At 41.6% G+C, this 27272-nt stretch overlaps 1 protein-coding gene and 1 long non-coding RNA gene across 2 annotated transcripts in view; one reads left to right on the forward strand and one right to left on the reverse strand.

Moving 5' to 3' along the window:
- The window catches only part of LOC107185256 (inositol-trisphosphate 3-kinase B), a 28401-nt gene extending 3612 nt beyond the window's left edge, over nt 1–24789 (reverse strand). The window contains exons 1-3 of the mRNA XM_015572902.1: nt 24026–24789; nt 23111–23432; nt 22795–23032 (exon numbers count right to left, since the gene is read on the reverse strand). Of these exons, the coding sequence (XP_015428388.1) occupies nt 22795–23032; nt 23111–23432; nt 24026–24371 (906 nt within the window). The 5' untranslated portion in view covers nt 24372–24789. The remainder of the gene's footprint in view (nt 1–22794; nt 23033–23110; nt 23433–24025) is intronic.
- A 348-nt stretch (nt 24790–25137) lies between these two features.
- On the forward strand, nt 25138–26647 carry LOC107195239. Its single transcript, XR_001516357.1, has 3 exons — nt 25138–25329; nt 26251–26512; nt 26588–26647. It is a non-coding gene; the product is annotated as an uncharacterized LOC107195239 (long non-coding RNA).
- Nucleotides 26648–27272: the final 625 nt, after the last annotated feature.

The following is a 27272-nucleotide window of genomic DNA, read 5'->3' on the forward strand; positions in this document are numbered from 1 at the left end:
CTCGAGTGTTTCCTGCTCCGTAATCTGATCATTTTCTGTTGCATCAACGACAATCTTCGATCACAGGAACCGTCCACTACGTCCGTGGACTCGTCCAACGCGGATCTCGAGCAGACCACTATCCTCGGTACTGTGATCCTCTCGTAAGTCTTTTGCATCGCCTGTAACTAAACGAATTCTTCTTTTCCAGGGGACCAGTAAATCCTGACAGACACTTTTAAATATCGTTCTGACTATCAACCCAAGTCGGACCAACCCGCAGTTGAAAATACACTGAAATTATCACTTTCAATGATCACCAAAGATGAACATCACTTCCAGGTCCTTTATACATCCAGCCCCTATTATCTTTAACCTTTATATTATCTTTAACTTGTTTTTAACCTGTATATTATCTTTAACCTTTATATTATCTTTAACCTTTTTTTAACCTTTACATATTCTAGTCATTGGTCACGTGGATGTGCAACTCCCTCTCCAAAACGTGTGCACTGTCTTCCTTGACTCTGGATTATCAGAAGAACAAAAAATCGAGAACAAATCGCTCGAGGTGTGTCGCAGCGAACAGGTGATCAACGCGCGTCCCACTTTTCGTATCGGATGCAAAGCGAGTCTGCGGACGGCGTGAATGGACGAAAATTCACGTTTCGACTTTCACGCTCATCCGTGTGTCTCGTTTTTCCAGTCGACGATACACCGACCCACGACCTACGATCTGAGTTCTAAGACCCCTGTCTAGATCCTAACGTTCGTGGATGATCGCTCGGTCTGGTCGTATCAGTTCCACGTTTTATCGTTTATTCCAGGACGTTACACCGTCGATCGACGAACACTTTTCCCCTTCGATCAGCCACGATCCACATATACCACGGTCCCAAAACCAAAATTGGGCAGAATTTTATTCGAATAATCCATCCAAGTCATCTTTAAACAGTTAATCAGATTAAAGAATCTTACTTCAAATTCATCGACTCGTTCAAGGAAGTATTATTTAAAAAATTATATTTCCTATAAAAATACTGCTTATTTTTAAAAAAAATTTTTTTTTTTTTTTAATTTTTCAAACTGCTCACACAATCACTAATAATAAAGGCACGATCTGGTCGTGTATCAGGCCACGTTTGGTGATTCCAGCCGCTACCGTCGATCGACAGACACCATGTTTCTTCTTCGATCAACGACGATCCACCACGGTCCCAAAACCAACGACACCACGACGATCATTGTCTTATTGTTCCAGTCGGTGTCAACGGTTCACAACGTTCATAATACACAGAATTTTTAGTCGGACGATCAACAAGGTGTGCGACCGATCGGAGACACCTTGCTCGACTGGACGCGCCTCCACCCACGTCGCTAACCTCTTCCTTTACAAGCGCACAGGGGGGGGCACACAACGACGCGATGTGTGTTGACCGTGGAAACCGAGAACTGGTGGCGTGCCACTTTTTTTTTTAACGCCTCGGTCGACGCGATTCGAACAGTCGCGTTAACAGAAAACGAAAGAAAAAAAAAAAAATTCCGTCGGCTATGCAATCGTCGAACAAATCGACTCGCTGCCAGGTGAATATATTTTCTAACGAACAGAAAGTGCGTCACTGAGTCCCTCCTGTTTCTCTTTCAATGTTAATTCACTCGTAACACGCTTGTGATTGGCCCTCTCTCTATCGTTCTTCACCCCACTGCGCTGGCTTGCGGTGGTTTTAATTTCTCCTGATTAAATTCTTATCCCACTTTCCCGCCCGTTCTTTCGACGTTTTCGATTGCCATCGAATCGTGGGCCCTTTCGTCGATCGAAAAAAAAATTTTTAGAATTCGTTGGGAATTCTGTAATTATCCGTGGTTTTCACGAAACTCCGCTTCTTATTTTATTTGCAGATGAAATGCGTCGGTATCTAAGTCCGAATCATCACCTTGGACCTCAAAATTCAGGCATAAAAGGGACACAACTATTCTGCACAACGATCAGAGGTGGCCAGTGAACACTAAAGGTATACCTATGTATATATCCTTTCTATTTGGCACTGAACATTAAAAATGTCATAAACTAATCACTGACTTTAAAATTTCAAGCTCATCGATATGCTGAACCTGATTAAAACCGTCAGCGTTACGCCTGGGGACTTCTCCTTATCAGGAACACTTATCGATGATTTACTGTATCCTGAGCCAGTACAAACGCAGAAACAGTGGTCAGGTGGTGGTCGAGGAAATTACTGCTGCAGTAGTCAAACTCTCTGATCGATTTCACGTGGTTCTCATCGATTCTTCGAACAATCGCTCGATGACTCAGTCCCGTCACTCCTGTATTCGGTTCATTCGCTAGCCACCTTTCCGAATAAACTGGCGCCTTAGACGTTAGACCTCCCTCGGACGGTGTGTTACGCAATTCGTGACGCTTTCACGGGCCCGTGCATGTATTTCCATTTAAATGCCGTGTGTACACGTCAAACGCGATCCCACGGGTGCCGCGCACTCACTCGTCCATGAATCGTTTTAGAGGGGGGGGGGGGGGGGATATTCGCGTGTGTAGTTCGTCGATCGCGTGTCGTACAGCAGAATTTTCATTCGAATAATACATAATGATAAGCTGCGGTATCTAAGAGCGTAAATTTTAAACAATGAATGAGATTAGATATAATTGTTTGCCAAATGTGTCCACCGTGGAAGTATTATTTTTGAAAAATTGAAATTTTCACGTTTAAACGATTGAAGATGACAGAAGTACTTCCTTTTTAATTTTTTATTCGTTATTCGAATGTCTTTATCTGGATCATAGATTCCCAAACTTTTTAATTCACCCTGCTCCCTTTTCAAAGTTTGTTTTTAATCATCGTCCTCTTCGGGTGAACTGTCTCTATTATCAAAATTTTCAAGTGTGGTTGCGTTTGTAATCTTTGATAATATAAAAGAAAATCTGTCGTAAATTGGAAGCCAATAAAAATTCCGCGAAAAGCATCGTTATAATTTCAGATATGGTAAAATAATAAATCTGTAATCTGTCATTTTGACGAGGGTCTGGTAGTTATAGTGTTGAACAAAAAAAAAGTAAAGACAAGTTTAAAACGCTCCATAGACGATACGATTTGTCGATGCAATTGATCGTACTATACCAAGGTCGTTTCAACCGTCTGAACGATAGTTGCAACGTTTCTTGTGCAGTTGTACGACATGTAGAGAATACGACAGTATTATTTATTGATGGACAATACTCTTTCCAACTCCCTGGTGCAACTTGTACGACAAATCGTATCGTCTATGCGAGCCTTAACTCGATTTGTGCATATATTATACGTAATTATACGTGACGACTCGTATCGGGAAATCTTATCGGTGAAGCTAACGGTTAATTGACCTGACCGATCGATCATCCTCCGACGGATTTGTTTTCACAATTAGTCGCTTCGTTCATGGATCAAAACGGACGCAATCTACTATCTCAGTTTTTTTTCTTTTTTTTTCCTTTTTTTTTGATCGATGTCACTGTTGTCGTTTCTTCAAGTCATTCCGTGTAATCCCCCTACTTAATTGCACCGAAATGGACCGTTCTTTTCCGAACGTAGGACGGGTGCACCCGTAAATTAACGCACTGTTACCAGCGAATGAATAATTATATATGATAAAAAACGAGTACATTAAGTTATTAAAATGAGCGAACGATTAAATATTAATTTTTTTCTTCGATTTCATAATCGATTTTTAGCGCCACTAGGTTAGAAATAGGTTTGTTCACCGGTGAAATCTATATTCTTTTCTCTTTTAATTCGATCAATTACATTTTTCCAATGTTTCGAATTGAAATCTATACCTTGTACAGAAGGGGTAAACCCGTTTCATCAAAACACCATCTGCGGTATCAGATATATCTCTATGGGCTCTTATCCGAAACGAGTTTTTTTTAAATTTTATATTAAAGTAGACAAACGGAACTAGTACTTATCGAAGCCGATTTAAAAAAAATATCAATAGTTTCCAAGATAAATTTTCAACTTCATAATGGGATATGTTGAATTTTTATTAAACAATAATTCTGCATGTACATAAATATGTTTAATTTTCTCACTTATTTAACAGCTCAAAGGTTTATAACCCCTCAAACAAGAGACCTCGACCTCGTCTCCGTGGATCGTTTCGATGATCCTTGGGAGAGGAAGATCGAACACTGTATACGGTGATCCAGCGGATTTCGTTCGATCGAGGTTCCCCGAAGAAATACCGATTTTTTCAATAGCGTAGTGAGTATCTTCGGCTGGCTGACTAGCGAGAACCAGTCGACTCAACGATCGAAATGCGTCATCGGCTAATTAACCGGCGCTCGCGACCGTCATTAGCGGAATTATCAGGAGCGGACGAAACGCCGTCACGATGTTCCGAGCAATGGCAAGAAAAAACATCAAAAATTCAAATTGTGAGTTTGGTAGTTTTTTTTTTAATGGGCCACCCTGTCTAGTAATTTAAATTTATTCCAATAATCAATTATAATATAAGGGAAGGTCATTCATGGATGAGATTGTCAAGCATCATTCTAAAATTGTAATTAAATATTCATTAGTAAATTACCCAACGAAACAGGCTACTCTACTAATCGATGGTTGCTAGCATTAATAAATATGTTTCAATTAAAAACACCTGAAAAATACAAAAATACATTTCTTCTGGTCTTAATAAATTCGTCCTTGAAGAGGTTAACCCTCAAGCATTTACTTCGAGGGGTCTGACAGACCCAAGGCGTTCCGTAATATGTTTATTATACCTGTCCAGGTAAAGCGAAGGTGTCAGGACTGAAGGGGGGGGGAAAAGGTTAAGGACTGTCGCTATGTTTTCCGCTATTAAGTCGCGTCAGTCTGTTTTTCGTTACCGAGTGATTAACGTCGAAAGTGCAAGTTGTAAATTAGCACGCAATGGGGAAAACTAAATTCGGGTAAGTGTTATTTAATGTTCTTATTTGTGCTGTGAATCTGGTGGAGTGTGAAATATGCAAAAAATATTGCGTGTGTTTTTTTTTTTTTTAGAAATACGTCACAAGAAAGAGTATTTCGTGAACAATTATTTTATCTATCTTTGTAGAATTCAGAGTACTAATGATTTCTTTGTGGTATTCAATCCGTATACGTAAGATTTATAAATATACTAGTGTAAACATATTGTTTGATGAGTTTCAGTTAACTGTAAATTATAACTGTAAATATTTTATTCGATAATGAAATCGAGACCACCGTAATTTGTTTTTTTTTTTTTTTTTTTTTTTTTCGAACGGAACTGTACATTGTTTTCTTACATATTTTTGCATTCTCTTAAGAAAAGAAGTATTAGGGTACTTAGGATGAAATCACATATTAGTTCAGAAGTTACGATTATTTTTCTCGAACGGTCATAATACGCTTGAAACACTGTGTGCTCTGGGGCGAACGCGTCGCCCGCGGCAATTAACGAGGGAACGCGATCGAGACAGTGTCGCGCGTGTTAACGTTTTTTAAATACTTTCTGTTTCAAGTTTCATGTTTTTTTTTTTTTTCATAACCTTACCTGACGTACTAATCACGTTTAACGTTTGTTTACGACCTACGAGACTACTAATGATTTTGCTTTTACAGTTATTCGAGATTTATTGAAACTTTTTCTCTTAACTGAATCGATAATATTTTTATTTTCAAGTAATAAATATTGAAAATAAATTATTTTCAATAATTATTTCTTATTTTCATTTCAAATACAATGTTCCCAGGTCTGAGTGTCAGTAGACGGAGCTCTATACTCAGAGTAAATATTGGAAGAAAAATAAAATGGTGTCGCGTGAACGTTTCGTTCTGTACAGGGTGTGTTACGAACAAAAGGTTCTGAATCATAAATTTTTTTTTCGCGTACAGCGATAGAAAAGAACGTTGCCTCGCGACACGATGGAAACTTCATCCGTCCATTTCTAAATTTCTAATTCACTTGACAGATAACACAGAGCAGCAAGCGTCTTTTGCGAATTGGAAAACTAACCGCCAACGACGACCGCGGTACCATAATACACGACTTATTGAAATTCAAATCGGGGAACCGATATGATGTCGAGTATGCGCGCAGCTTCTTTGTGATTCTAGTCAGTGAAGCATTTTTGGTTGGAAAAACGATAGGATTTCTTTGCCAGGTGCCCCCGGGGTTCGATCTTTCGGGTGTCTGTTTGAACAAGACCGTCTGTCGTCCTTAGAACGCTTGGATCTCTCTGTAAATAGTCTGTTTGTATGGTACATATGCCTTGTGCTTAAGCTGCGTCTACACTACGTAGCATAACACGTAAAGCTGCGTGTACACTTTATAGCATAACATTTTAAGCTGCGTCTACACTACATAGCATAACATTTTAAGCTGCGTCTACACTACATAGCATAACACGTAAAGCTGCGTGTACACTTTATAACATAACATTTTAAGCTACGTCTACACTATACAGCATAACACGTTATATAGCAAAGTTATACAACTTATTCGAAAAACAGGAACAAAAATAGTGTTATATAACAAATTGTTATATGTGATATAGTGTAGACGCAGCTTTACGTGTCCACGGTTAAGAGCGTATGTACATAGTAGTCTCGAACTTGGATATCGGTGCTCGGTTACTGTCAACCTTTCCATATAATTATTTCAGGTCCGATTGTAGAATACCGTAGACGTGACAAGCAAGTAAAAGGTCGTTGATGGAAGATTGTGGACGTCCGAAAGAATAAGGAGCGAAAACCGTGTGTCGATCTGAGATGGGCAAATTCATTATCTAGATGAATAATCTCGAATAACGAATAAAAAATAAAGTACTTCGTCATTTTTAATCGTTTAAACGTGGAAATTCTAATTTTTATAACGAAATTATACTTGTTTAATACGTCGATGTTTGGCAAACAATTATTTCATCTCGTTAATTTTTTAAAGATGACGCCATTAGATACTGCAGCTTGTCTTTATGTTTTATTCCAATAAAATTATGCCCAACTATGGTGTCGATGGCAAGTGAGGAGGGGGATTCTTCACAGAGGTCGATCGACGACTCTATACGGCGATTCAATTATTTCTCGTTTGGAAAGTGTTCCCGCGCGACTCGATACCGTAATTGATACGTCTCAACGTGGTTGAATTCCAGTAGAATGAAAAAAAAAACACCGGTTGCAACGTGGAGTCTATTAGATTCTAGGCACTTTTACTCTTAAAATGTTATTTATCAATACGCAATTCAGCTTATAATTATTGAGACAAGTTTTTATCAAAGAAATCTATAATGCTTTTTCGATTCTGTTATATATTCGATAAATGTACCAATATTTATAGGTTAAAGTATAGAAAATACGTGTGCATAGAAACTCATTCCTACCCGTAACTTATCTGTTTTATAGACCGCTGGATTACATTTTCCAAATGTTTGCATAACGTCTAGCTGATCTCGCTAACAGCCACAACCGCGAACAGCGTTCTCCTTCAAGATCATATGTTTCCTATTATTTTCATTACTCATTATACCGACTGTATCTGCATCTCCCATTTACGTCACCACAATCACACGCAGATACAGTGCAACCGTACAATCAACCAGTGTTAGATTCAGAAACAGGCGGTGGTATGTAATCGGGTAGACTACGGATGTTTATGCAAATATCTAACTTTTTTTCGAACGTTCTGGTAGTCAAACGTTTTACTATGGGAACGCTCTACTATCCGAACGTTCTGTTATTCGAACACTAATATTTAAACCTTTTATTATCCGAATAGCTTAATTTTCAAATCAGAGCACTCTGTATCCGAACCTTCTAGTATTCGAACGTTCTGTTATGCGAACATTCTACTATCCGAATATTCTGTTATTCGAACGCTAATATTTAAACCTTTTATTATCCGAACAGCTTAATTTTCAAATCAGAGCACTCTGTATTCGAACGTTCTACTATCCGAACGTTCTGTTATTCGAACATTCTACTATCCGAATATTCTGTTATTCGAACACTAATATTTAAACCTTTTATTATCCGAGCAGTCTAATTTTTCAAACCTTCTATTAGAGCACTCTGTATCCGAAACGTTCTGGTATCCGAACACCCTAATCACATTTGGACAACTAAGTTGTAGTTTACTACAAGTCAGTTAGAGGTATACTAGAATAGTATAACGTAAGTTATATTATACAACATGTGCAGGTGAATATGGAAGTGATAAAAAAATCAAGAAAAAATTGAACGTATCATTTATTTGACGTTAAATTGATTTACGTTACAATAATATGAAAGCATTTTTGCAGCGTATTTAATTGACTTAGGTCACTTTCATAATCACCGGAATATATTATATAGTTTTATTAAGTAACTGTTGTACGACAGAATTTATTAGTACCCGGTAACTCGGAGCTTGTGCCTCGTAAAATTTCACTAATAATATTAGTTCAATTATGCAAGAGGGGGCCTCGCTGGGGTGACAGTCCTCGTTCACCCGTAATCGCTCGTAAAACCGCGTGCAATGACGTAGGTTATGTACGCGCATGGATTCACGATCGTTTCGTCGTTGAACACTTTCATCGCCGGACAGTTTCTAAATGTTCTACTTAAGATACGGGAATCTCTGTACGTTTTTTTTTTTATCATGTTTCCATTACATATGTTTCAGCTGTTTAACCTCTTGAAGGATACTGGCAGGTACCTTTAGTTTTTCTTTCATTCAAGAATTATTCCGAAACTGCAATTAGATATTCACCAAGAAATTCCCTAACAAAAAAGCACATTCTACCAGTAGACTGTCGGTAATATTAATAAATATATTTTAATTAATTACTGCCGAAGAATAAAAAAATATTCTTTCTGGTCTTAATAAATTCGTCCCTGAATAAGTTAAACATCCTCCGTCAGACATTTGCGTGCAATCCCTTAAATTGGAAATGCAATAAAGTAAAGGTTTTAATAAAGTTTAGCCAAAAATTTCAATTTTTCCATATTACTATATTCGAAACTGTAAATTAACATAAACGTCCGTGGTCTAAAGATAACTCTTGCAGGAATCTATTATATTTCCCGAACGAACATCTTTGAAACAATTTCATTGCCAGACCAACGACTACACTTAAGACATCATCCTCTCGAGTGATTCGCGGTCGTATGACGTCATCCGTAACTGAAAGTGTCAAACGTGTCTAGCGCGCGCGACTGGCCAATTGCGTGCAGTGCGGTGCCGCGAATCACCTCGAGTCCAGCCGTTCAATTAGCCAATTTCACACGCGTATACTGACAATCCTCGAGACGACGACAGACACCGTAGCCGTTTCAAGAGTTGAATCCGTAAAAAGGATGTACAGGGTGTCCCAAAAATGTTGTAACTTCTTGAATGGGGAGATTTCTAGGGCAATTTGAAACAACTTTTTCCTTTGCAAGAAAGTTCTCCGAGGCTTCGTTACGGAGATATTAACGAAAAACCGCGACCAATCAGAGCGCGAGTCCACCGGCCGAGCTCCCGTGATAGTATTCGGTACGCGCTATGATTGGTCGGGGTTTTTCGTTAATATCTCCTCAACAAAGCCTCGGACAACTTTTTCGCAAAGGAAAAAGTTGTTTCAAATCACCACAGGAACCAGTCCTTTCAAAGAGTTAGAATATTTTTTGGGACACCCTGTATACCAGGGCCAGAAATTCGGTCGGTCACGGTGCACAAGCCCAGACGGCCATTATGGAAGTTTTTTTTTTATGGCGCTCGTAAATTCGCGCGGTTGGTATCGCCAGGTTTATAAGTGTCTCCTTAAAACTTTCTCCGTTAAATCCGCGACTGTTGTACATATATTATGTACTCGACGGAATCGAACCATGTCTCGGAGGAGTCGACGAGAGCAAAGGGACGAACGGAGTAGCAAAGGGGACAGAAGAGGATTGTCCCCGATCAAGACGAGAACCCTTGACCCAGATGCATTTAACGGACAAACAAAATATTCAATAAATACTTGTGCTATCAAGGCTCCACTGTGTCGTGAAAAACCGCCTTGAGTGTCATGGTCGGCGAAACAGTGGTTTCCCTGTGTATAGGATCCCGATAAAAGAGCCGAGGTCCGATTCAGCTGACGTGAGGAGACGACACCGAGACTCGATCTTCTGACGAAAAAATGACGGTTCTAGAACCGATATACGAACGGTAACTGAAATAGTAATATCTATTCTATGTGTAGTAGATCCTGGATTTACTACCCTCGGGATTGAACATTAAATATTTGTCAGTGTGATCCTTCGAGCACTCATCGAGGATTTACTGTATAACAGTAATAATAACTATATATAGACGGAAACTTCGGTTCTGTCATAACTGTTACAGAAGATAACGGTTCTTCGAAACCGTTTCAGGATATATAGGGTGTAACAAAAATGTTGGAGGACCCGGGAATGGAAGACTCGTCAAGTGATTTGAAACAAGTTTTTCCTTAGCAAAAATATTATCCAAGGCTTCGTTACGAAGATATTAACGAAAAACCCCGACCAATCAGAACACTATCGCGGGAGCTCGGCTGGTAGACTCGCGCTCTGATTGGTCGGTGTTTTTCGTTAATATCTCGTTAACAAAGCCTCGGAGAACATTTTTGCTAAGGAAAAACTTGTTTCAAATCACCTCACGAATCTCCCATTTCCGGGTCCTCCAAAATTTTTGTTACACCCTGTATGCATAACAGTTTTCAATCCCTGACTGCTCGATTCCGCGGGAAGTCGTGGATTCCCGGCATTCCAGTTTAAAGTGAAACTGGAGCTGGCTAATTGGAGCTGGCCGAGAAACTGCACGCACGCCAGATTGGCCAACGAGAATCGAATGTACGGAAAGGGAAACTGTTAATTGAGCTCCGCGGAATGATCGCCGGTTGCAGAAACATCGTAAGCCAGGAACCCAGAGGGGCCCGACGACTCTAAAGAGATAGAGAAAAGAAAAAACGTGCGATAGCCGCGAGGAAACCTCGTGGAATTTAGGCCTTCCGAATCGGGTTGCATAACCGATCCAACGGGTAATGAGTTTCTAATCGATCATCGGACTGTCGACGTTTACGCGCATTAATTACAATCCAGGCCCCGGCCGGTGGTCCCGTGGCATACGGAATGAAAGTGAAAACGATATCGATCGCTATGATTTCGACACGTTTCTCTATCTCTCTCCGTCACTCGATCGATCGATCAGCTGTCGATGGAAAAAACAATATCCCCCGGTTATAAATGGCCCACAGAAGTCGGGTACCAGTGAGCTAATAGATATCGGTGAAACGTCGGGCTAAATAAGAGATTCCTACTGTATACAGTAAATCATCGATGAGTGTTCGAAGGCTCCTAGACGCTGGTGTATAAATGCAGAGTTGAAGGGATTGCCAGAGATCGGTAGAAATCATTATAGATTACTTCTATTCGTTGGTTCTTATACATATAGGCATCGAATCATATCTTCAACTTTATAAGAATTTCTGGGAATTTTTACCTATCCTAAACTCGACTTTCGCTAGGGGAAAAAGTGATGTAAGGATCAGACCTCCTACCACTTGGTCTTGGAATTACTGAAATTTATCCAGTATATTACTTTTTCAGTATTTAAAATAAATTTATCAAGCGGTACGAGGCCCTCACACCTCCATTGCTTTTTGAAAAGAATCAATCCTCCGTTCGTCCGTAAACGTTGTTGCCCAGCCTAGAACATTACATTCGTGATATCATGTTCTGTAATTTCTTTATTATTCAACGCGTTCTAACAATTCGGTTTTGGAACAACTCGTGCAACAACCTGATAGTACAAAGCTAACATGCTCGCAAAGGGATCCAATTGCTACTCTCGACGGAAGGTAGGGCAAAGCTCGAACTCCCCTTATCGGGGCCGACACCAAGACGTTTTTATCAACGATTTCTCAACGAGCATATTCTGCAGCAACTGCTTAGTCACTTCGTCCCGAGATTGCTTCGTTTCGAAGCCATATTAAAGAATACATCTCGACAGAGATTGCGGTACACTTTTGGCGGTCCCAACACCGGCCGCGAAAACCAGAAAGCTGGAGATTTTTTTTTTTTTTTTACCTTTTTCCGTCCAATCGACGACGACGATGGCGGCGTCGGCGGGCTGCCCAGTTGGTAGACGTCGACGATCCCCAGCAGGCAATCGTCGCATTTGCAGTAAAGGGGATTCCCGCTGGACGCGGAATCGCTCGACATCAATGACGAGTTGTACGTGCTAGCGCTGGTCTGACTGTCCATCGAGTCGGTCCGTCTCAAAAGAAGGCTTCTCCTCGCTTTCGATCCATGTCTGCTTTCCATCTCTGTCCGATCCTCGCGCAAGCTCTGCCTCTCGATCTTCGCCATTAGAATCTGTTCCATCAGGTTCAACGTCGGCGGACGTGTCGGCGACGCTGGTTTTGCGTTCCCTGTTCCTTTATTCTCTTCCATCCTTGAAGTTCAAATCAGTCCAGATCCGGAGATAATACGATGTATCCCTCGAGAAAGAGGGCTATCACTAACGTGTCGTTTCCACTTTTTTAAGTTCACTTTTGTTTCAACGATCACCACCACATGAGTTCTCGAATCCACGAATAAAGTTATATATCCTCGTGTATATGGATACGATTCACAAATCGATCGAATAAATATTATCGGTATTCACTCGTCGATCCAAAAGACATATTCGGATTGCTAGCAATATGGAACGTTTGAACGATCCAGCTCAGTCTGTTGGTGAATTGCGACATCTCGAAGACGGTTCACCTCGTTGTTTCTGTATGTTATTTCACTGTTTCACGGAACACTAACACCCGCGTCGAATTCATTTGCCGCGAGACGCGTTGTCGCGCAAAAACGTGCGCGCGTGTGACCGTGACACTCCGCCACCAGCGAGGGGGATCAATTTTCCCGCGGAGGACATGTGCGTGTCTGTCCCGTTTCCAGCGATTTACACGACCATTGATCGAGAGCCTCGTCGAGGGAACAGCGTAGAACGGAGATCTAGAATTTACGTAACGGGGAACAGAGCTTAGAATCGATACCCTTCCCTCTTGTTTCTTTGTTTCGAGTGTAATCTCTGCATTGTTGGAGGAGCGTCGATCGATCTGGTTACGATAGGATCGAGAAGATCGTATCGCGTTGGTGACCACGGGTAGAATCGGGCGGGTATACCAATAAATGAACACGTACCAATGAATGAATTATTATAGAAAGAAAACGAGTGAATCGAATTATGATTAAATATTGATTTATTTTTTAATTCCTTGTTTCCTATTCAAACGATTTTCGCGCCATTGGATAGAAATGGTCGTTCATTTAATATTGTTCGTTCTACTGGTGAAAATCTGTACCTTTTTTACGTTTCAATTTAAGCGATTATATCTTTCCAATTTTTCAGACTGAAATCCATAGACGGTATAAAAAGGTATAAATATTTTAAAACATCTAATTTTCGTGGGACAAATGTTTATTAATCCGAATTTTCCCTGTTACTACTATCCTAGTTGAAATAGAGGATTGAAACTTTGCACAGGTTATTTTTTTTTAGATCGAAATAATATTTTTATTAATTTTAATTTCGGTCTAAGGGCACTCTTGACCCCCTCATCCTGCTATACCCTTTCGCTGCCATCCTAAGTGTGTTTAAGTTCTTGGTCCTGGGGAGCAAGGAGACTACAAGCACAAGGACATGGATCGGTCTGGATCAGCGTATCGGCTAGGAGGCTCGGTTGCACGGTTTTCCTCTACTGACCCGAATTGAGAGCTTCCTGTTAACCAGTCGGCCACGTTGTATCGCTTGATCGTCTATCGCGTGTATACGGTATGCATATGATCTAGTCGATCCATAGATCAGCAACATCGCGATACAGCGGGTGATAATTCTAGCTCCGGTGATCCTTCGGCTTTGGCAACCACACATCTGTCGCGACGCCTCGATAACCCAGGCCTACCACCCCCACCCCCCATTGCCCTTGCCTTTCCAACTGGTTTGTAACATTCTATTGCATAATTATATTAACAACGATTGAGAATGTTCATTTCACTTGAGTATGGAACTTAATTCCACGCGTGAGAAGATAATTTCACTTGTAAAATCTGTCTTACTGGCGGAAGTTACGTGTACGGCTCGACCAAACAGTCGAATCGAAACTGTTCGGTGGCGGCCATTTTGAAACCGGTACACGGGGGCCAACGGATCAGCGACTAACTTCGGGTCCTACGGGAAATTTCCTGAACGTTTGAACGAAATGTTCGACAACCTCCTATACGTTCGATATCTCAATTGTTTTTAAAGATACAAACAAATATTAGGGGAAAGTATTATTTGGTTAGAAGCAGCAAATACTATGATAAGTGAAAAAATTGTTCTGAAGGTCATATTTTTCGAAATTTCAAGGTCATCGATGTTTTTTCAAAGACTTAATATTCGAGAGCAGACGTGTAATCCGTTCGAGCTAATTTCTTCTAACGTGTATCCGAGCGATTTTTCCCCGTAGAAATCTGCGGTTTTAATCCGTCAGACGGCGGCGCAGAAGGAACAAAAGGTGTTCGATTACGTGTCCTATCCGGTATCCTCCTCTTGCATAATGAACCAGTACATATAATACATCCGATCCATCCGATTGACGTAACACGTGCCCCCCTTCCCCGCCTATCGCGTCGCAGCTTTTCCAACTACTTTGCCTTGCACAGAATTCCGTCTCGAATCCAAAAGATTCATCCTCAGTAATGTCAGAAAAATCGGTGCATAACGAATCGAAGATTCTACTTCAAGGAGGCCTCAAATAATTGTCGTCCAACCGATTGTCACAACACAACAAACAAATCTCACCGCACGCGACATTTGTTGCGACTTTCACTGATACTCCTCGATCCTCTACGCGGCCAGATTTACGATTTCAAACGATGTCCAAACGGGCCATTAATATCCCAGGCGAGAGCGTACGAACGCGAGTTTTTATACCTTTGTTAGACTTAAACTGGAGGGAAAGTGGGACTATGAAAGTATGTGGGGGATAAAGGACTTTTTCGTTATCGAGTTGTGTACACTGACTCGGCTTCCGCTAGGGGAAAAAGTGCAGTTGGCGAAGGGCCTCCTACCATTTAGTTTTGGGAGTTACGGAAATTTATGCCAAATTAATATTCGGCTTAACATTTATTTCCGAACTTGTCATAAATTTAGTAAATGGTAGGAGACTTTTCTTCTACGCCACTTTTTCCCCTAGTGGAGGCCAAGTTTGACGTGCAAACTCGGCTTCTGCTAGGGGAAAAGGTTGTGTACTGGAAAGGCTATCCACTTGGTATCGGGAATTACTAAAATTTATGCCAAATTATCATTTAATTTAACCTTTATTTCAGTACTTGAAATAAATTTACCAAGTGGTAGGAGGCCCTTCATCAACGTCATTTTTTCCACTAGTGGATGTCGAGTTTGTTCGTGAGGGTACCCTGGAATTAGAATCGAATGTTGTCCGACGATTGTAAACGATCGATAAAACAAGATATCAGGAGGAATATCCAAACTATCGTGACACGATCGTAAATCACATGGAGTTCGACTGAGACCAGAGAGAGAAAGAAAGAGGACGGATAAGGCATGCGGCGTACACACGGCTCTCGATAAACATTCCCGTCGCACACGTTTACAGCAAACGGAAACGAGTCTACGGGGCCGCCGTGGTCATAGAGACGGTTCGGAAAAACATAGTTCTGCCGTTAAAGGAGACGACGGACTGCGCCTTTTAGCGGACGCGAGAACCAACGATCGACCAAGGCTTTGAACGGTACCGCGCGTGTTGCTCTGGATCGCCTGGATATGGCCAAAGGTGTCCTTTTTTTTTGTTCGTTATCGGACAATTTACACCCCCAATGAGAGAACATTCCGTTTGGATGAATAAAAGACACAGAGTATAACAAAAGTGAGGTGATTTGAAACAAGTTTTTCCTTAGCAAAAATGTTATCCGAGGCTTTGTTAACGAGATATTAACGAAAAACACGGACCAATCAGAGCGCGCGTCTGTCAGGCAAGTTCTCGCCAAGTACGCGCTGCGATTGGTAGCCAACGTTACCGCGGGAACTCGGCTGGCAGACTCGCGCTCTGATTGGTCGGGGTTTTTCGTTATTATCTCGTTAACAAAGCCTCGGAGAACATTTTTGCTAAGGAAAAAGTTGTTTCAAAACACCTCACGAGTCTCCCATTCCTTCTCTGTAGGGATGTTCCAATTCCGATTCGATATCGGTCCTTTTTGACGTGACCATGGATCAGGCGTGAAATAGTGAGAGTCAATGAGAAGTTATTACGTTCTGGAAACGATCTATTTCAGAGGTGGTATGCGTAGAAGGTAAAAATTTCAGTGGGATTACCCGACGAGAAAACATTCGACCGGGTTGAGAATTACTTGGAACCGGCCTAATTGGGAGGACTGCTTAATGGGAACAGATGATAATCTTCAATAATAACACGTCTTATCGGTATCGTTATTATCGCCACTCGTGGAACGATATCAATCCAGGTTCGTAATTTATTGTTGTCAACAATAACACGCCCGATATATTTCCGTTCCTTCTTGACGATGAACTTCGCCGATTCCCATTTCTGAGAATAGAATGTACAAATCGTCGGTGAACAAGAATAGATTTTGTGAAAACAAATTTTGTCAAAAAATGTTGGACCAACTTCAAAATTCGCTAGAAGGTAGAAAATAATTTTTATTTTTATTATTTGTATAGAAATGCAACAACGGTTAAGAAAACTTATTGTTTCTTGTTAAATAGCATATTGACCTAGTTCAATCCATTCAATAATTCATATCATAAACATTTATACAAAAAAACATCTATAAATAAATACGAAAAAAAAAATTCGTGGATCTTCCGTTTCCCACGGCTCGTATAATTCAATAATCGCGAACCGATAAAGTTTGTTCCTCGCGCCTGTGTTTGCCAATCGGATCGATCATCAATAACACAATAGTCTCGCGCTCTCGGAAATTTACCTAGCCCGTCGAACGAACGAACGATCGAGACTGTTCTTTCGTGATTCCACGATCGTCGGAATTATACCCACGGAATCTACATCACAAAACCTTCTGAATACTTCGACAAGCCAAGCAACGCGTGTGTCCTCTAACTACTAGAATATCCACGAGGAAAGATTTCGATTCACTACGAAGAATCTACATCACAAAAACAGGGACCAAGGAATTTCCAAGAAGCTTTCAGAGCTTAGCTTCGTACTTAGGGTATACCAGACAGTAGAAGATCCATATTATGGTTCGTAGGAGCGCCAAGTTTTCGAAAATATTTATAGTCAACGGGCAAGATATTGTAATTTCATTAAAATATATTTGTAAATATTAACGACTGTTAGGAGAGTACCCTGTTTTGTTGAGGAATTTTTTAATGGATATTTAATTACAATTTTTGAATGATGCTTGAATGAAGGGAAAACTAAACGTACACATACGTGCCAATATTCCTCAAGAAATGAAGCGTCTAGTAGAGTCGCCTATTCGTGTAACCACACCAAACCTTGCAAACGTCATTTATGAATCGATATTTCAAACATCTGCTTGCAATATGTTTCATTAATGCTACACGGCACAGTAAATCCTCGATGAGTATTCGAAGGCTCCTCTCGTCCCTGAACATTAAATATTAATTTTTCCAAACACTATCACTCTGCTAAATCTCATTAAAAACGTCAGTGTTGCCACCTGGGGACCTTTCCTTGTTGTTAAAAATGTTAAAGAACATGTACATACTAGACAGGATCAATTATCTGAATATTCTTCTAGTTACACACCCCAACTATTTTGCTCACGGGCTGCACATGAGTATAACAATAATATTTATGTATTTGTCATGAAAATAACAATTCTTCCATTCAGTTTAATTTTACAATAAAGTATTTCTCAAAGTTCCAACGAGATTGGTTTAACACTTTCTTCACAGTAAATTCCCAAAAATTCGTTCATTATTACCTGTTCACATCCACCCCCTTAATATTTTTAAGGCGTCACAATATCGTGCCCGTCGACGTTACCTTGTAGATGAACGCGTCGCGGGCAATATTTCCGTCGAGGATCCCGTCCAGATTGTCGATCCTAAGCAGACTTATGGGCCGTTGCTTGCCGCGCCTCATTATTCGCATGGTCGCGAACGACCCCTCTTGACGTTCGATGATTAAATTTTCGACTGATTTGCACGGAGCGGTTTCGTGTCGGCGGTTCGCGAAACTGGCCGACCAACGCGAAATTGCGATCAACACCACTGGGAAACGGTGCATATTATCACGATGTCGAGATACTTTTCGATAAGTGCCCCCTCCACCCCCAACGACAACTGGCGGTCCGTGGATCCGCACGCGAACGAGATCCTTTCGTGGATATCTGCGGCTGCCGCGACAACGTTATCTGATCGCGATCGCCTCGATCTGGCCGCAACTGCGCATCGTGATCGGTAGAGATGGGCAAGCTAATTATCTAGATAAAGAGTTTCGAATAACGAATAAAAGATAAAAAAATAATTCGTCATTTTTCACCCTTTGCACTCCGACAAATGTATGTAGAAGCAACATTGTATTTTTATACATTTAAAAATTAAAATATTCTTCACTTTTCCATGGGGGCTTCTATTGTTACATTGCATGTTTAATTATGTGTTAAAATTAAATAGTCCTGGAGTAGCTGGTTGCTCATAGTAAAAATGAAGAATCGCTTTTCCTATATGTACAGTTTGACAATTAAAAGTTAAGTAGTGGTTTTTAAATATTTTTAGAACACCTAAACTTTGTATATTCGCAACACACAAAAACCTTCTAGCAAAGTATTGAAGGTCTAGGATGGCTCAAAGTCCTCTTAAAAATCGATCCTCCCGCGCCAGCAAAAGCTGGTGCGTGTGGGACGCAACTGGTTCAACGGTTTTTCGAATCGCGAATCTGTTTCATCCAGCCACGGTGAACGAAAATACACACGTGACACCCTCGAAAGACACACGTTCCTCCCTTTTGAACTCCAACGATTTATAATATGTTTACACAAACGATAGATCCCAGGGTTTTATTTAAAGATCTTTTTCATCTCTTTCTCCCTCTCTCTCTTCTAATCCGAATTCTATTTTTTCCTGACAGACTTGGTTCCCCGTCATTTTATTCCAGATGAACGTAACTTAACATCTCAAAGATCAAAGGCATGAAAAACAGAGGGACAATGAGTAACACGAAAATACAGGTGAATATCCCAAGACCACAATTCTGTTTTTATCTTGTGTATTCTTATCTTTTATTGTTAATTTTCTATATTCTTGTGATAGTCCTTTCTCTGTTTTTATTTTCCACACCGTTATCCATTATGTTGCCGATAATCACGCATTTCTTTCTACATAATCGTAACTTTCTGTATATTCTAGTAAACTTGTAAATTTTTTCCTCCTTTTCATTCTTCAGTTGTGTAATTCTATATATAATCCTGTAGAGCTTTCGTTAAATTTTTTCAAACTCTCCGTAACTAAACATTTTTTTTTATACTTGTATATTATATCAAAAGCTTCCATAACCCATTTACAATTAAATATTATTATTATCATCCAAGTAAAATACACTGACCCAATTTCTAAGTCGCGGATACACGACGATGCTGGTAGCAAACGCGTTCAAAGATAATCATACACAGAGCTATTTGACGCCATTAATAAAAAAAACTTACACAGAGCTACGGAAAAAACTACAATGAACGTTTTTTTTCCTGATTATTAAATCGTGTGTCACTCTTGTGTGGACGATATATACAATACGAATTCACTGTACGAAACCGCGCGCGCTCGCTCGCGGCCACTAGACAGTACGACACAATATCAGCCAGTCGCCGCTCCTGTATACACTCGAGAGAGTCGACTGACAGTGACTGACCCGGCTGAATCCTCTAGAAACCGTTGAAACCCGACGAACGTATAGGAGGCCGCTGGCACACCGCTGTAGGCGATCTTTTACCGGCCGATCGGTCACCACTTCGAGGGTCTTTAAATTAAATATTAGAGACACTGGCAGTAATTGGGACATTTACCCTAGTCTTCGTGTATACATATACGTCTGTTCAGCTTTATTGCGACAAGGGATGGGAGGACATCCCCCAGGACTTGGGAAAGCACCGAGACCCATACAGGTGCAATGAATCACGATTATTATACTGATAGAAACGTGTGTATCGGTGAAACAAGGAATTGATTCTGAATCGAGCCAAATAAGGGGTATCGAGAAATGGGCGAATTTGTTTATATCTTGACGAGATGTGTCGGATAACCAGGGGTAAAGATAAAAAAAGTTTATCGAACAAAGATAAGGACGACTTAATCGTGGAATGGCCATTGTATATTTTGTTAGAGGATTGTGGCCGTCACCTGTTGTACACGTGTAGAATACCAGGAGTGTAAGTAACTACCCTTACGGACAGAGTTCCTGATCACATCTAGAAAAATTAACCAAAAAAGATTCGTTGTTATTCTAGTAAATCTATGTCTTATATTTAATTCGGTGATAATAGAACTGTGAGCTTATCGAATTTTACATACAAATTTCAATACAGTTACTAATTAGTTAGTCGTTTTTAAAAATAAATATTTATCGTAACAAACTTATTACATGGTATCTATATAACAAACTGATCAGGAACTGAGTCCGTAACACGGTACGGATGTGTAAATTGTTTGTCAATAATTATCTATGGTGAACAATGTCAAGTAAACATCGTATGAATATTGTTTAAGTCATAAAACAACTTGATGATTCAACCGAGTAGGAAACTTCCTCTTTCTTTTAGCATCCTTTGAATTAGAATTTGATAGACTGTACAGTGGATTCCGGTTATTTATGGACACGTCATGCGATATCACACATCATATAGAAGTATCATAGAACATTCTCTTAGGTTTTGTTCTTTGAACTTTGTCCCGAATAAACGTTTGCCACGAATCAACCCGTTGGCTCAAATACAGCAGAATCCACTGTATTACCCTTCTACAGAGTCCTGTTACTTAATCCTCCTGCATACATAAGTTCCCTGGCCAATTATAACGAACTAGACCGTTTCGAATCCGTAGCTTAACGGCGTCGGTCTCCATTCGTTCCTGGATCCCAGGCCAAATTCGCCTAGCCAGTACCCGCTAGATTCCTATCTGTGGCGTACGCGCGCGAATCCGGTTTCCGATCTCGACAGCTACGCGGGGCAGCTCGGTAAAGAGGAAAGTGGCGACCAGTGACGTCAGGCAATTGTGGAATTTACGACGGTGTTTGCGTGCCGCGGTTCCGGCCAGGTGGATAGTCCCTGGCTACGTCATAGTCGGCACTATCGAAACGTCGTTGTTCTTTCGATCTGGGAGACAAAAGTAAATGATAGAAAAAAGAAAAAAAAAAAATCACTCCTTCGGTTTCTTTGATCTCCTATGTCTTTAGGAACTCCGAATTCCCTGGAGCTCTTTTGGCGGACAACAAACGTTTGGAATTTGAAGCGTAGGAAATTCTGAAACAGAACCCAGTTGGTACTCTTAATGCCCGATTTTTGTGGACGACAATGTTTGGAATTTGAAGCACACGATGATTTTGAAACGAAACCAGATGGTACTCCGAATTTCCTGGAGCACTTTTTGCAGACAAAGTTCAGAATGTGGTGCGTACCAGTTTCCTGAAACAAACCAGTCCCTATAGCGAGTTCTCTGGAACTCTTTTGCGAACAAAAAACTCCGAATTCGAAGCGGACAGGATGATGTACGGAAAGGAACAGCCAGCCCGATATGGAACAGTTTGCGACACTAATGGAAAAACATCATTGATTCAGCGAGAAGCGTGTTTCACGAGCCATGGACGTCACCGGAACCCACGCGAAGAATGCACAAAGCGAGAGAGCGTGCATATGCGCGCCACACGGGTTTGTAAACACATTCGATCCTGTCCGTGCGAAGAATGAGTATGCAGATAGGACGGGGGTACGTTCGTTCGTACGTACAATACGTACAAAGAAAAGACATGCATAACAGATTCCCTCGTGCCGTTTGGTTTGTCGAGCGGGTCTCGTTGGAAAAGGAACCAATCGGTGTTGCCCCACCTCGGTTCCTCGTGTATAAGTACGTATCTTCCTTGAATCAGAGAGGGGGGGGATTTCGTAGGACTATTGCGTACAAATATCGTTTTCTTTCACTAGTTGGCGAAACGTTTTCGAATGATTAAAAATAGAAGGTCGGCAAACGTAAACATCGTAGATAAAGCTGAAATGCGTACGTGCGACCGCGCTGTCTCGTTAACAGTTTTCATTAAGTGTGCCCCTAAATACCGACGCAAATTCCGTATTCGTTGCGTATGAACAAGTATGTTTTGTTCGCGAACTGGAGCGCAAACCGGTGACGTTGCGTAAGATAAATTAACCACGTGTTCAGGCGTCGACTGCGACCAACAACGAACGTGTTGGTGGTTTGTGCGTCGCGCTAAACATAGCACTTTGCCTTCGGTGTAACATTGAAATATTTATACACCTGGAATGGAAGTACATACGTCAGAGAACGCCGGACAACCGGGCCCGTTCAATGGATTTATGTAAATTTTATTTATCCGTCGCGCGCCTCTTTTTTTCTTTACAGTCTGTTTTTCCCTTAAAATAGCTCTACTTTAAAGAATAAAGGGAAATCAGTGAAACTGAAAATCGTAGCTGAGGTAAACTCCTGGATAGTCGTGGCGAGATTTATTCTCTCCGTGTTTTCTTTCGCTTTTTTTGGTTTTGTTTCGTATGATCTTTCTCCCCTTGGTTTTTTATCTAAACGACGAAAGATACAATTGTTAATCGTTACACTTACTCTAGGCTTTGACTGCCGATGATCGATCACTTCCGATTCGTCGCCGCTGAGGCTGGAGGTTGAACAGTCGGATATCTTTCGTCCGGGTGGAATGTCCAGAAATTCAACCTTTGCCTTTTCTTGCAATTCTTGAGAGTCTTCTTGGGTGTACCGCAGTAGCTGAGAGTCTAGCTTGGTGTAGTAGGAATTAGTGGTGTCCAGACAGGAGTTCCGTCTGTTCCCGGTTTCACAGAAGTTTCTGAAGAAATTTTTCAATAAGCAGGTAATATACGGGCCAATACAACGTGTTCAGTTGACAGAATTAAAAGATAAATACCTTGTACCACTGGTATTCATAGAATCAAGGCACAAGCAACAGGAGTCCGAGTGTCTCCTGCTGTGACAAACTCTGGGGAACTGGTTGTCCAGTGACTCCCGAATGTCATCACAGTCCAAGCAGGAGCAGCTACTCGTCTGGCTTGGAGTTCCACTGGTTCCTTCATACTTCTCAAGCTCTAAATCATTTCTTTCGAGCTTCTCATCCAGATACGAATAATCCGAGTAATCACTGACAACCACGCTTGGTGTTCTCCAATATCTAGGCCTCCCTTCATTCTGCTCAGTTTCATTTCCCTCGACTGCATTCGTGCTATCCCATCCTGAAAGCATTGATTCTGTTACAGTTGTCACCTGTACACGAATCAGCAGTGTCTTGTCAAAGGACATGAAACAATAAAGTAGAAAATCCTGTTGTTTTCAATGTAAATGAGACTAGATTACACTGTTACCAGACCTAAGAATACGTCAAGAAGAAATCCAGTCTTGGACTAAAAATAAACTCCACAGATGGCCTTAAATAAAAGAACAAAACATTAGACTTTTAAAAATCAACAAATTATTCAGAAATACTGATGTGAACGTCCCGTAACGTACTTCCATGGTACTCGATATGCATGTTTGTTTTTTTTTACACAGTACCCGGTCAAGTTGAATCGCGAGAAGAGAGAAACATTATATACCAATATCAAGCAAAACAACACTGGATTCGTAAACCGGACGAAAAGAAGATGAATGAAAAAAAAGGGACATCAAGAACGATGATGTCAGCGACACACAGCACGCGTGGGTCAGGGAAACGTGTTTTGAACAGAGTATTCCCCCCACCCCGCGGACAAAAGGAACCGGTGTGTGCGTGTGTGGTGTGTCTCTGCCCTGTGTATGTCACGACCAATATTCCCATCCATCCCCTCACCTTTTATTTGATCCTCGTCGCTCAAGACCGCGCTGTCGTAGCTGCAACATCTAGTGACCCGTAGTTTGTGCCGTTTCAGCTGGTGCGTGGTGGTCAGCGACGCGTCCTCGTCGCTCGCCGCCGCGGAATCGAGGCTCCAACAACGCGCTACAGAGCCCCTCCTTCGTTCCGGATCCGCCTCGATACCCTCGTCGCTCTGCGGACTTTTGCTAAGGGATCTGACCACCGGCATCCTGACCGTGTCGAACTCGTCGTATGTCTCGTTCGCCTCGATCGGATCAACGACCGTGGTTGACGTCGTCGTTGTCGTCTCCTCCTCGGTGTTCTGTTGCTTCTTCGACCTCATCGTTGACCCGACCTCGTCGCCGGCGGGCTCTCTATCACCGAGGAGCCGTTCGAGGCCGTCCACCAACTCGCATACCGACGAGCCACCCTCGCACTCGGCGACGTACTGATTCTCCACGATACCGACGCGACGTTTCCGCGAGATACGACCGGCCGAGGACCGTTCCTCAACGTTCTGGCTTATTCGTGACGATGATTCCACCGCCCCGACCGGATTCGACGACTCCGGCTGCTCGTCGTGACCTAAGCGCAACAGCTGCTTCGACTGTAGCCGCCGTCTCAAGACCGTGTAACCCTCGTCATCGCGTCGACCGCGTTTCCGAGAGGATTTCCATCGTCCTCGGGACACTAGGTCGGTAAACGTTCGATTTGAAATACGGGAGACGCATCGCGCACCGTGCCCGAACCAATCGCGACCGCGGCGGCGTCGACGCTGATAGAACGAGCGGCCATATTGAATTCCGTAGAGCACGCGGTAGCTAGATGGGATACGTATGCCGATGATCTGACCCGGTTTCACCGGTCGGACACGAGTCGATTTCGATGGTATCTTATCACTGCTGTCCGAGGTATCGTCATCGTATTTTTTGCTTTTCTTCTCGTTCGTCGGACGTTCGGCGGCCGTTAAACCTACACGGTCTTCGTCGGGTGTCGCGTTGACGTTCCTCGAGAAATTTACCCTCTTCTGGATCGTGTTCTTTCTCGTATCGTCCTCGATGGTGTTGTTTCGCGGTCGATTCGCGCTAACGGCGTCGTTCGATAGAGACGTTCGGCTGAAACGAAAGAAATCGTGATATCGAGATTCGAATTTATTCAGCCGGTACGCCGCAACATTATGCCTGTACGTTCGCAATCACGTCCCACTTTGGAAATACGCGATAGCCTTTGAGACACGTTCGAAAACAATTTGTATTCCGAATACAAATGACTGGCCAGATATGGAATCAAAACAATACTAGGTATACGTAACTTCTTTTTTTTCACGAGCACGTTGACAGTTCGTAGACAAGAAAAATGATTTCTTTTCTTGTTCGGTATAGTTTATTTGACCTCGCGTGAACGTTAAAAAAAAAAAAGTACTCATTCAACAACGAATTGGCTTTATGGCAATAGTATGGTATGCCGTGCGGCATAAATTTTTCTAATCCAATGCCGTCATTACGTGCTCTTATCTAATCTCGAAGTTATACCATGTACACTCCTCTCTGTTCCCCATATTAAACATTTACGATGTGTATTCTATTTTCATCTTTTGTTTTCTTCGCGAAATAATCCGAATTGATAGCTAGGAGACGATAACAGAGTAATACTAAGGCGATTTGCAGAGAACTTTGAACAATTTCACATATTTGTAGGTAGTTGTTTCTCATACGACGTCAACTTTCGTGCCACCGAACGATCGAAAAATATCTGTATTTTGATAGAGCCACGTATATGCTTGGGCTTGAACTTTTTCGGTCGAAAAAAAGTTGTTGTTTCTCGCGAAATCTACGGTTCAAGCGAGAGTCAAGGACCGAGTATCCGGGTCGAAGAAATGCGGAGGGAAAGATGCGTGGAAGGTATGCCAGGGTTGCTTCTTGCTCCTTCGATTGACGTCACAAGTGCGTCATTGGAGGCAAAGAAACAAGAAAGTGCGATTGAATGATCGCGCGGCGGTTACAGCGATCGCGTACCACAGCTCTCGTGTATCGTTGTTTCTTTCTCTATCTCGACAATCGGTCCATTATCTCGTCAGTTCAAGTGCCCCTTGGCCACTTGAGCCTATCTGTGCTGCGAGCGTTCGGTCGGTCGTTCGGCGGCTGTTTCATTGTACGAAATAGCCGTGCGCTGCAACGAGCGGAATTATAAGGTCTCCTTTATTTTTTTTTTTTTTTTTGTAGCTTTTTATATCGCCCACGCAACGCTTTCCATTGGCGGGAGACCGTTCCCGATTGCACTCGACGCAACATTGCGACAACACAGAGATAAGATTGCGAAACAGGACGCCTGTTGTCGTTTTTATAACCAGGAAACTAGTCGTAACGCACAAATAGAACGTCGTCTACGAGAATTCGACAAAAGTCTACGACAGGGGTTCCCAATTCACAACCACTGGGGTTATCCTTTTGATTGTCGAGCGATTTATGCGGAGGTCGATTGGAGGTCGATTGATAAATAAAATCTCGTGTTTACGAGTATGTACATAATTTATGAATTTTACTTCCCTTTTTATTTCAGATTTATGTCTATTCCGAAAAAAAATGACAGGACAGTTGAGCACTCCCGGTACTACAGGCGACGTTGTTGAAAACGATCATTTCGAAACGTTTTATCAGCGTATCGTGAATTTCACAAAAGGGAAATAAGAATATTGGTAAACGTACGCGAATCTATATTCGGAAAGAGATCGGATTACCTTTCACTTTTGTCCTATAGGTTTTCGGCCAAGAGAGGAAATCTGTAAACAGTGTAGAACGATTTCACGGCCTTTCTATTTGGGAATTCAAAGATGATCCGCGCGAAGGAAGGCTAGACGAGGCTGTATAGCCAGGCTCATATTTGTGACGAAATCGGGTCAATGTCGGCCCAAGGCTAATGACTCGTTCGTGTTCCAGATAAGTAATAACAAATTGTGTACAATTACATTAAACATTAGGTGGGCGTTGTTTCGTAAATGATTTGAAAAAAAAAATGTTTGAAATGCTGTTACTTTAAACAGCTCCTGTGGGAACACGAGCTTCGAATTTTCGAAGGAACGTTTCAGACACAAGGGTTTTTCAATTTTATTTTAATGACATGGAAAAGAGTTTCATAGAAATGTGTATTTGTCAGTACATTGCGTATCGTTAGAAATTCAGTGTTATTAATGTGTATAGAGTATAAAGCAGAAATGATAGATTTTTGATTTTACGTTACATCTCTT

This window comes from Dufourea novaeangliae, unplaced genomic scaffold (assembly GCF_001272555.1).
Source record: "Dufourea novaeangliae isolate 0120121106 unplaced genomic scaffold, ASM127255v1 scaffold55, whole genome shotgun sequence".
Taxonomy (NCBI): domain Eukaryota; kingdom Metazoa; phylum Arthropoda; class Insecta; order Hymenoptera; family Halictidae; genus Dufourea; species Dufourea novaeangliae.